Source organism: Rosa rugosa, chromosome 1 (genome assembly GCF_958449725.1).
Source record: "Rosa rugosa chromosome 1, drRosRugo1.1, whole genome shotgun sequence".
NCBI lineage: Eukaryota > Viridiplantae > Streptophyta > Magnoliopsida > Rosales > Rosaceae > Rosa > Rosa rugosa.
The window spans coordinates 22,060,055-22,070,771 of record NC_084820.1 but is presented as its reverse complement, the minus strand read 5'-3'; the positions used below and the strand labels follow the sequence as shown (position 1 = coordinate 22,070,771).

General features: G+C 39.2%; 2 protein-coding genes across 2 annotated transcripts; both read right to left on the bottom strand.

Annotated features, from left to right (window-relative positions):
* Positions 1 to 2,643: 2,643 nt before the first annotated feature.
* LOC133723735 (small ribosomal subunit protein eS6-like) lies at positions 2,644 to 4,954 on the bottom strand. Its single transcript, XM_062150608.1, has 6 exons — positions 4,859 to 4,954; positions 4,689 to 4,753; positions 3,876 to 3,933; positions 3,662 to 3,770; positions 3,227 to 3,499; positions 2,644 to 3,108 (listed from the first exon to the last, which is right to left on the bottom strand). Exons 1-6 carry the CDS (start codon positions 4,862 to 4,864, stop codon positions 2,873 to 2,875), a joined length of 747 nt encoding a protein of 248 aa, XP_062006592.1. The 5' UTR covers positions 4,865 to 4,954; the 3' UTR covers positions 2,644 to 2,872.
* A 1,445-nt stretch (positions 4,955 to 6,399) lies between these two features.
* Positions 6,400 to 9,098, bottom strand: LOC133723724 (serine/threonine-protein kinase SAPK1). The gene is made up of 9 exons (XM_062150601.1): positions 8,681 to 9,098; positions 8,420 to 8,494; positions 7,942 to 8,043; positions 7,736 to 7,789; positions 7,543 to 7,635; positions 7,362 to 7,454; positions 7,136 to 7,240; positions 6,949 to 7,047; positions 6,400 to 6,842 (listed from the first exon to the last, which is right to left on the bottom strand). Exons 1-9 carry the CDS (start codon positions 8,798 to 8,800, stop codon positions 6,567 to 6,569), a joined length of 1,017 nt encoding a protein of 338 aa, XP_062006585.1. The 5' UTR covers positions 8,801 to 9,098; the 3' UTR covers positions 6,400 to 6,566.
* Positions 9,099 to 10,717: the final 1,619 nt, after the last annotated feature.

The following is a 10,717-nucleotide window of genomic DNA, read 5'->3' as shown; positions in this document are numbered from 1 at the left end:
GGTTCCATGTTTAGAGCCGAGTATGCATGTAAAAAAGGTCTCACCATAGCCGCAATGCTCATACCTGCATCATTTCTACCACACCAATCCCACCATTACCACTATCAACTCTAAAAGCTCCATCAATATTGATTTTCAGCCTACCACTGAGTGGGTCTGCCACTTGGTCATTGGCCTGTTCTTCTTCCTACACGCCTTGGGGTGATACTTTTAGTACTCCTCCAATTGATTGACGCACCAATGAATTAAGTGCATGGGTCTAAATCTTATTAAATTCACACACCAATTACATGTGCACACGTGTGCAATTCAAAAGTTTGGGACACACCAATTACATGTGCACACGTGTGCAATTCAAAAGTTTGGGGGGGGGGGGGGGGGGGGGGGGGCAGGGCCACTTCTGGCCCCGACATATGATTAGAAGGGTTGGGTCACTTTCAATATCTATTTCCGTCAAACCTTAATGTATATCAAGAAGAAGAGCAGCTCTACACACCTCAGCTTCCATGTTTAGAGCCGAGTATGCATGTAAAACAGGTCTCACCATAACCGCAATGCTCATACCTGCATCATTTCTACCACAACAATCCCACCATTACCACTATCTACTCTGATGGAGCTATCAATATTGATTTTCAACCTACCACTGGGTGGGTCTACCACTTGGTCATTGGCCTGTTCTTCTTCCTACACGCCTTGGGGTGATACTTCTGGTACTCCTCCAATTGATTGACGCACCAATGGATTAAGTGCATGGGTCTAAAGTGGCCATTCTTCCATAGCACGTTGTTTCTCTCCCCCCAGACCAACCATAGTGCCAAAAAAAAAAAATCAATTTTATCACCATGCAAAACGTCCAGTCCAAAATCCAAGACTTCATGCAAAGTGCTGGGTGAACTTGAGCATTTAATTTCAGAGGACCATAAAGCCAAAAACATTGCCACGCATCACAATTCTTGAAAACATGTACACTGGTCTCCTCAGCCTTGTTACAAAATAAACACCCATAATCAAACAGGGCAATCTTACGTGATTTGAGTGCTGCCCGTGTAGGAACAATCCCCATCATCAGACACCATATGAAGACTCTCACTTTAGGAGGTACAGATTCACTCCAAATTTTGTTCCAGTATTTACACAACAAACTTCCCTCCATGCCAGTTTATGTTCAAACAGTAAGCTAAAATCTAAATAAAAATGAGAGTGATCGAGATTCCAGATTCCAATTGATTTTAGCATTGATTATGAAGACACATCACGCATATCTGGGAAAGAATATAAGTGAGCATGGGAGATACAAATTGGAAAATTATTTAGAGCTTAGAAGTCCTTTCAAGAGTAGAACAGTTCGAGAGTACAAAGCTGGTGGATGATCCCTCAAAATTCCTGGAGCTGTTGGGTTTCATTCTCTTTGAAATTTAGAAAATGAGATGTGCAGCTATCTACAAGAATGGTATTGTAAACCCGGATGTAGTCATCTCAAATGCCAACTTCAGTTCCTTGGAATGGACAAATGTTAAGTTAGCTAATGTCTCCCCAATCTCTACTCCAGAGTCTAGTAGAGTATCACTACTTGGAAACCTCCTCCTGAGGATTTTATCAAGATAAACTCTGGTGGAGCTTGGGATTCCATGACAAAAAATGGAGGCACAGGTTCTATTTTGAGAGATCACAGTGGGCGTTTCCTTGCTGGGGGAAGCTATTTCAGTACCTACAACTCAGCCATTGAGTCTGAGGCTATGGCCTTAATCCAAGGGTGTTTCCCGGAAGCAAGATTGAACAAGCTAATAGCACGTTTGGAATGAGAGAAGAAAGGAATCGGTATTGATTCCGGAGGATTGATTCCTAAACCCATCTCCCCCTTCGTAATCAAATTCATGAGTATTCAGGAATCGATTCCTGATAAGGAGGTGGGACCTACACTCATTCCGATTCCTTCATGTGTTAGTAAACGCAAGAATTCTTTTACCCGGAATCATTCTGATTCCTTTATATGTTAGTAAACGCAAGAATGTTTTTACCCCGTAATCATTTATTTCCATTCCAAGTAAGTAAACGTGCCCTAAATGTTATTTGTCAGTGTGACTGAAAGGATTTGGTGGAGTTTGTAAACACCCAAGCCTGCAGTGAGAGTTGGAGACTAAATCCTTTTGTGGAAGACCTGAGGAGGTTTAAGTCTCACTCCAGTAACTTCACCAGCACTTGGACTCCCCGTGAAGCTAACCGTCCAGCAGATGCTGCAGCCAAGCTAGCTAAGCAGAGGCTTTTATCCCAAGAGTGGATACACTATCCCCAGCCTCTTTGGTGTCAGCCCTTCGTCGTGATGCTCAACCACGACCCGCAGACTGAATTCTAGTCCTGCAGCTGCAGCCTAAATTTTATTTGTTTTCAGTCTTTCTGTTCCTTGTTTTCCTGGCTCTGTTCGTACTTTGCTTTGCTCTTTAATGAATTATCTTATTGACCAAAAACAAAAAGAGTAGAACAGTTCAGGACTGCTCTAAAACCTATCCATCCAGATACATAATAAAAAGTCTTGGAATCGGTCCACCTATGCCAATCTTTGACATATAATTAAACTTGATATTAATTTTATAGAAGGGCTTTATAGAATTAGAGGATAAAACATTGGGTCTCAAAATGAGATAGCCAAAAACACAATGCACCTTAATAGCCAACTCAATAATTCAAACATTTATATCTTATCCAGATCCACAAAACTCATAAACATAAACAAAATCTGAAATGTCAGCCCAGAACATGTTCGGCATTCCCAAAATAAACTCTGAAAGCTTAAATAAACAATCAGAAATACCTCAGCCTAACTATGATGTTGCTCATCAGAGCCAAAACATCAACATTCTCCACCAGAAAACTAAGCAGCAGATGGCTTGGTGGCAGAGGAGAGTCTTGATCTCTTCTTGGCTAAGCTCTCACTGCGGCGCTCACGCTGCTCCTTCAACCTGGAAGCAAGTAACTTCTGATACTCTGCAGCCTCTGACTTGGCCTTTACAACTCTCTTCTTCTTCTCTGCAATCCTTGCTCGCTTCCTCTGTAAAGTCAAAGGAGTAACCAGCCTCTGAATTTTGGGAGCTTTGCTGCAATTCTTGCCTGCCAACCAGAATATTTTCATTAAATAGTGCATCACAACCAACATATAAGAATAACTGTTTTCATAATTATTTAACTAGTAATCACATATTAAGTGAATTAACAAATCAAAACCCACCAGTTTTGGATGTGAATTTTCTGCGGTAAGTGTTGACATACTTCCGAACATCATCCTCCTTGGTGAGGTTAAATAGCTTGCGGATCTTGGAAGCCCTCTTTGGACCTCTCATTCTTGGCTTTTCAACATCAGTCAGTCCAGGAAGGTCATTGTCACCTTTCTTAACAATAACCAAGTTCAACACAGAGAGGTCTGGACTAACAATGCATCCACGAACAGACTTCCTTCTTCGCTCACCATTCCTCCTTCCATGTCCTCGGAAGCATGGGGTCCCTAAAATGATATGCACATATCAATGGCAAAATCAAACAATGGTTGAAACTAAGAACATCAATGCAGTAGGTACTAAAACAGAAAACCAGTATCCCAAAATCAATTGTGTTTTTCTCTGTCTGCCTCTCCCTCCCCCACAAAAACTATTTGATTGTAACATACCCCTGTGGAGCAAAAGGCGAACACGCCCTGGGGTTAACACTCCTTGCTTCATAGGAAAGCCTTGCTTGTCACAGCCTCCCATGATTTTGAACACATAACCCCTGAACTCCTGTTAAAAATTAAAGAGAAAACATAAAAAAAAAAAAAAATACATTAATACAACAACTCAAAATCTGGCAAACTAAAGAACCGTACGAATTGTTAGGAATCATACCTCGCCAAGTGCATCACCATTGACTTCTTGACTGATCCTCTTGTCCCAGAATGCTCGGCTGCAGGTTAAATTATTTACTAAAAGATTAGTGCTCATGATCTCAACAAAGAACAGGAAGTAAAACAGTGTTAGCCTTGCTACGATGAGCAAAAGAAACGTCAATCAAATTGGCAATCAGGTTCCAAACACAAAAATTACATACATCGAGTGGGCAAAACAGAAGACAAGCTCTCCATACAATCTAAAATAGTTTAGTTCACCAACAATTTGCAAATTAAATAAAATCGATTTGAAATCATCAATCTACACAATCGTTACTCAAGTCATCCAGTAAATAAACAGACACAAATTGCATAAAAAGGAATTGAGTCAAGAACATAATTGAATAATATACGAAAAGTATCGCAAAATTGTGACAAGATTTCTATCCTTAATCACTCGGTTAACATCCATATCACCAGAAAAAAACTGTCAAGAAACCAAAACAAAGGTAGTGGGTTTTCTATCCTATCATCCAAAATTACAAATGATTTGAATAAAAGCCCAAAAATCCTACACAAACCAAACAAAGCAAACCCATCCATCTACAAACCAAATGAGTACTACTGATACAAAGAAGATTCAAATCATGTAGCCTACTATGTGACTAACCAAACCAAACAGATAAATTTTCTCAAAAGCAAAAGGCTTTTCAATCTCCTTCATATAAATTCAATGACCTATCCGATTATCTATTCACGAAAAAGCACCAAAGCCATAAAATTGAGAAGAATTAGAGAGGGAGGGAGAGAGAGAGAGAGTGTGTGTTCATACAGCTTGGTATCATCGTCGATCTCGAGCTTCTTCTGGCACCCAGTGGTGGGATTCGCGATGTTGAACTGAAAACCAACAACAACAGCAAAAAAAAAAAGCCGATCAGTAAAGCATCGGGGATTAGGGTTAGGGTTTAGGATTGGAAAGAGAGATGGGAAGCGAATTCGAACCTTCATGATTGCTCAGCTGCCGCGGCCGAGATGGGGGGAGAAATGCTCCAAGCTCTTCTTGGCAGGCAGCTATTATTAGGGTTTTTGTAGCTGAGACTGAGAGGGCTTCTTTATATATGACCTGCTTTAGGGTTCTGATGGCAAGTTTCTGGGCTTTGGGGTCGGGCTTGAATTGGGGTGGACTACAAATTTTGGGTCTGGGCTTTTTCAAACTCGGGCCTGATTTTGTTAGCCTAGGAGTGCTGTTGTATCTCCTTTTTCTTTCGTTTTTTTCTTCTAGAATGGTCGATCTGTCCCTCACAAAATCACACAAGCATTCTCTGTTGAAAATAACTACACTTGCGGCTCTTGTCATTTCCCTACACTTGTGTGAGCATATCTGTTTCCACCTGAGGTTCTGAGCCAAAAGTCGGTTGAAAAGACCAATCTTTTATGCTAGATGTCGGCGCTTTCTTTCCAACTTTGTTGGCAGTTTGCTGAATAAGTTAGTGGTCATCTTTGACGCTTCATGAGATGTTGCGGCTCATGTTTTTTTCTTATATTGATTATGATAAATTCAGGATCCTGAGCTGTATTGTTTAGTTATAAGTAGGCTTTATGGTTCTGGATTGTATTGCTTCCCTACTCGTAGATTTACTTTTTGATTCAATAAATAATGAAATCTTACTTTCGTGAAAAAACAAATATTACCCACAACAAAACGCTCTACTAATTTTGTGTTATTGGGTTTTGGTTGGAAAGTTTGTTTAAAACTTTGGATTTGTCCCTAGCTAAGAGTCCAATTTGCTGTTGTATTACTTTTGTAATACGCTCTCGATCCATGAATCAATTATTCTAGCTACAAACCTGAAAAAAACTGAATCCTTAAACAAAGCGTTTGAACTTTTCTTTGTGCGGATCCGATCTCATCTGGTGAATGCATGCAACAAAATTGTGATACAGTTCGTTGGATATTTAATTAACAGATGGACCTTCGGTCACATTCCTCCAAAGTAAGAGCAAGAACTAACCATTGGACTTTGCAATACTTATATCAAAGATATTCATACGGTTCTATCAACTAAGAAGAGATATCATAAAGTTTGATATTATATGTGATCCTTGTGCGGTTTTTGTTAATATTCTAGACTGTCTTAATCTATCGCAGTTGGATTAGGTCCGATAACAGATGGTGATATTGATATTCTATAACGTGCCAGCAGAATTCCAAAATGTGCAGATTTAGCTTTTCCCATCTGGACTATAAAAAGAGAACGAACATTATGACAAACTTTCCAAAAAGGAAAGCAACACAGCCAAAGCCTAGTATCTGGGATGCTGAGGTGACCTCCCCCATGCCTCCGAGCTTCCCAATTTACCCTTGGATCCCTTAATTTGAGTCCACTGCTCAGCGGTTTTGATGATCGTTGTTTTGCTAGCGATTCAAGACTTTGTCTAGTGTTGGAGTTAAGATTTTAGTTTGTAGGCTAAGAGTTACTACAATTAGTTCGATTCACAAAAGACTAGTTGTTGTAATTTAAAGACATACCATAACAGCAAACTTCCAAGCAAAGGAAAATAAAAACACTTTCTAGAAGATAGTTTGATTCCCCACCATTAAAAGTAGAATGCCTCATCCTCCCAACGTCTTTTTGGGAAAAAGTATTTGGCCTTCAGAAGCTGCAAGGTGGTAAAGGTGTATACTGATAAGAACTTGCACTACTACAAATCACAATGCACATACAAAATCACCACTTGTTTCTATATCATCGATGTCAGCATCATCTATCTCATCAAGGTCCATACTTCCAAGAAAATGTCCACCAACTTTGATACCATCTCCAGCTTTTCGAGCCTCTTGAATAATGGACACTATTTCTTCAACACTTTGGGAGGTTTCATTTTTTTGATCATCACCAATTTGCAGGCTGTCTTCATCCATGAATTCCTCTGGTAAATTTATTAGAAACCAGGGGTGCTGCTTTATCTCTGGGATTGTTATTCTCTGCATAGAATTCAGGAGTTCAGGTATCAAATTTAATGATTCAAATTGAATGTGCATCAACAGACAGACATTCCATTGCTCGCTATGTTCTAAGGAGTAGTAAAACCTTTTCGGGGTTAGCAACGAAAATTCGAGAAAGAAGATGTCTACATTCCCTGGAAACGCGTACATAGTCCGGAATTGAATAGCTGACGCTCAGAATTTTCTGCCAAAATCCATTAACATGTTATATGTGTTGAGCCATAAGAATTGGAAAACTAACTTTAAAAAGTACTACAGTAAAAACAATGAACCTGAAGTGTTTTCCTGAAATTTCTGGGATCTTCTGGATCTTCAAAGGGATAAGCACCAACCAGCATCACATATAATGTAACCCCACAAGACCAAACATCTGCTATCTAAGATTCTCAAAGGATAAAATAAGAGTCTCAATATGTATGGATATAATTAGGTGACCCAAAATTTGGTCCACAATAATAAGGCCAACTTAAAAACAGAACAAGAAACCAACAAAATTACCTTCCCATCATACTCTTTTCTTGACAGGACTTCTGGTGCAATGTAGGCAGGTGTTCCAACGGTTGATTTGGGTTGTGAATGCAGCACAGATGACTATAACATGTAGCAGAAAAGTAATTAGTAACACTGTAACAGTAATTAAAATTATATGTACTTAACATGATGGATTGGCATAGTTCACCTTGGAATAACCAAAATCACAAATTTTGAGACGTGGAGCTGAGCTTGAATCTAGAAGTGTGTTCTCCAGTTTAAGATCTCTGTGACAAATTTGCTGCAGTAATAAAAATCAAATCAAATTAAACCAGCAAGGGATGTGAGGCAAAGCATATCTACAAAATGCAAATTACGTTAAGATTTTGATGTCTTTTTACCATTGAATGGCAATAACTGACTCCTGAAATCAGCTGCTGGAAGAAAAATCTGGCCTGCAATTTCAAAACAACAACTAAGATTCCAAATGATTTGTGGCTGAAGAAAAGAAAACACAATTATCAAACTCTAAATTTACAACAATTAAATTTACTGCAACGAAATCTGCTTCCATTCATTTCGGCCTTTGTTCAATTGTTCCAATTACCTCGTCTTCACTGAATCTACCAGCATTGCATATTCTTTCAAAAAGTTCTCCTCCAGCTGCATATTCCATGACAATCGCTAAATCAGTTGGTGTTAACAAGACCTGCACAAATGACCACATAATTAGATATACAGTACATAAAAAAACATTGTACATAAGAAAAATTCCACAAGTTTTTATATATGCTAAAGCAACAACTAGAAACAGAGAGGCAGAGGAATTCAAAGCCAAGCTGGTAATGATGAATATTTGACTTTAGCCCTGTTCCAACTTCCAAGGCCAAGGAAATGGAGAAAAAAAAGGTCTTTAAACGAGTGTGAAAAAGAATGTTGAATGATAGGCCAAAAAGTAGTTTGATTCTAAAATTCTTCCAAGTTGCACAAATCTTTTCTCAATGAGATTCCAATAGTACCATTTCACAAAAGAGAACATATCACTGAGAAAGTGAGAAAGGTGTGATTAAACTCAGAAATTATACCTCCTTAAATCTTATGATATTGGGATGCTTCAGTGACCTGTGGTTCATGATCTCTCTCTGTACATGCTCATCAATCTGTAAATAAACAAGGCAATTCCTCCATTAAAACCAAAAAGCCAGTTGGAATAAACACAATCCCAGACGACAAAAATGAACAAACAATCAAACCCACCAGAGATTAATGGAAAAAACAGAGCAGTACTAGCTAGCTCATAAACCCAAAAATCAAAACTTTGATCAAGAAAATATGAAAAGGTCTACCTTCTGGCCTCTTTCAATGAACTTGACGGCATAGAGCTCACCACTCCATTTGTCCTTCACCAATTTTGCAACACCAAAGTTCCCAGAACCAATATCTTTCACTATCTCATAGCGCTCCATTTCAAAAACTCTTGCAAAGATTCCAAGTACCAAGTACTAACTATTTTGGTACTGCAGTCTCTGTGTCTCTCTCTCTTTCTTATGCTACTGCTTCTTCTTCTTGTATTTGAATTCTGTAGCTATAAATTCTCTTCCTTTATGTTTGCGTGAAGCATCTTCTTCCATATGGTTTTGGAAAGGCCTCCAAGTCTGAGTCTCTCTTAATGCAAAAAGCTGAAAGCTTTATTGGGTTAGCTAGCAAAGCAATCAATCCCTTCTTCTCTTCTCTGTTACAGTGGACCTTCTCAAAAAGTCTTAATGGGGCATATGAGACAAACAAGGAGAAGCCATTCCCCCATTTCCCACGTGGCCTTCTCTCAGTGGTAAGTATCTCCAGCAGTGCCTGAGTGACCGACCACTACCCCCATGCTAATCCCACGACATGTCGTTGCTGTGGTGAATAATTGGCGGGTATGGAAAGTGACGAATTTTCTTGAGAAGAGCAAGAGCGGACGTGGACGGTGGAGAGTGGTGGAGGAGTGAAATATATGGCGCGCAATTTGGTGGTGGGGCCCCACACATTTCTATTCTCCCTTGGAACAAAGCAAAGAAGAATTCAATGGATTGCAACCTCCAAAAAGAGAAGAAGAAGAAGATCGATGTTGGTGCTGGATCGCTATCGATCAATTACCGATCCCGACCTCGCATGGTCCATGAACAAGTGGTTATGTCAAGTCGTTTTCGTATTCATGGGAATAGTCGAAGGGAATTGTGCTTGTCTCAGTTTATTCTATGTTAATGGGCATTATACACATTTTGAGAGTGTTTCTTGCGTAGGAGGGAACATCCAGCAACCGCACTCGCATCTAAGCCGCCGCGTTGCATTGCGCTTCACCTCTTCATTATAGTAAAAGCCGGCCGGGAATACGAATGTTTGGAGGAGAACAGGGTTGTGCGTTGATTGAAGCTCTGTGTTTAACTATGAAACCTAGATATATATACATGTTTGCGATATTTCCAACCCAACGCAAGTGCACTAGGGGAGTGGTTCGGTAAGAAGCAATGTCGATAGTAATGGGCACGGCCATGGACTTCTCTTTCCCCTCCTTAAAGGGGCACCGAGAGAATGATAGTGATCGGCAGGTACTTAATTGGGTGTCTTTGTCATCCGTATGTTAGACTAACCAAAGACGTTTTGAAGGGTTTCTTGAGGTGCTTTTGCCAACATTAAAATGAGCAATTTTAGTTTGCCAAATGCATCTTTCTTATAATTCTTGAGTAAAGATATATAGAGGACCCTTAACAACGAAGAAACTTTGGATTCTCATTATACAAAAAGCAACCAAAACTTGTCCAAACCAGAGCATATATATAATTGGAAGGTGTTTATTCTCATTCACTTGGAGGATGTCTGAAAATGTGTCTCGTGTTCCAAAATAGAAGTTTGGTTATGATAAGACACTTCCAGCCGAACCAGCATTATTGTCATACACACATACATAGACATATGCGTATGGCTCAAGTAATAATAATGGCAGACATGTTCTGGAATGTGGGTATTATTGATTAGTTACATACTTTAGCAAAGTCTAATAATTTGCATCCATGTCGTTTTTGGGTAAGTCAATCATGAGCTAGGGTTTTGGGTATTAGCATTGCGATGAAGCTCACCAGATTCTTAATTTCGAGACATGTAGCAATTAGGAAGAGCTAAATATTTGAGGTATAAACTAACTCAAAAAAAGTTCACTGTCATCTGGCCTGGGCTATAGGCGATCTAGTAACTTGAGAGATGTTTTATTGCCAAATAGTATGACTAGTTATAAGACAACGTACTATTGAAGATGAGTGTTACATCATACATAAAAAATATTAATGCATATTAAATTAACATGAAACCTCAACGTCAATAATAAAAATATAACATTCAATGTATAT

What these genes read in the sequence shown, in the direction of transcription:
- LOC133723735 (XM_062150608.1), bottom strand. An exon ending in ATCGACGATGATACCAAGCT is followed by an intron (nt 3,934 to 4,688) that starts GTATGAACACAC and finishes TTTAACCTGCAG; the next exon opens with CCGAGCATTCTGGGACAAGA. An exon ending in TCGCCTTTTGCTCCACAGGG is followed by an intron (nt 3,500 to 3,661) that starts GTATGTTACAAT and finishes ATATCATTTTAG; the next exon opens with GGACCCCATGCTTCCGAGGA.
- LOC133723724 (XM_062150601.1), bottom strand. Translation starts at nt 8,800, where the DNA reads ATGGAGCGCTATGAGATAGTGAAAGATATTGGTTCTGGGAACTTTGGT. An exon ending in ATATCATAAGATTTAAGGAG is followed by an intron (nt 8,044 to 8,419) that starts GTATAATTTCTG and finishes TCATTTGTGCAG; the next exon opens with GTCTTGTTAACACCAACTGA. An exon ending in GTGATTTTGGTTATTCCAAG is followed by an intron (nt 7,455 to 7,542) that starts GTGAACTATGCC and finishes TACATGTTATAG; the next exon opens with TCATCTGTGCTGCATTCACA.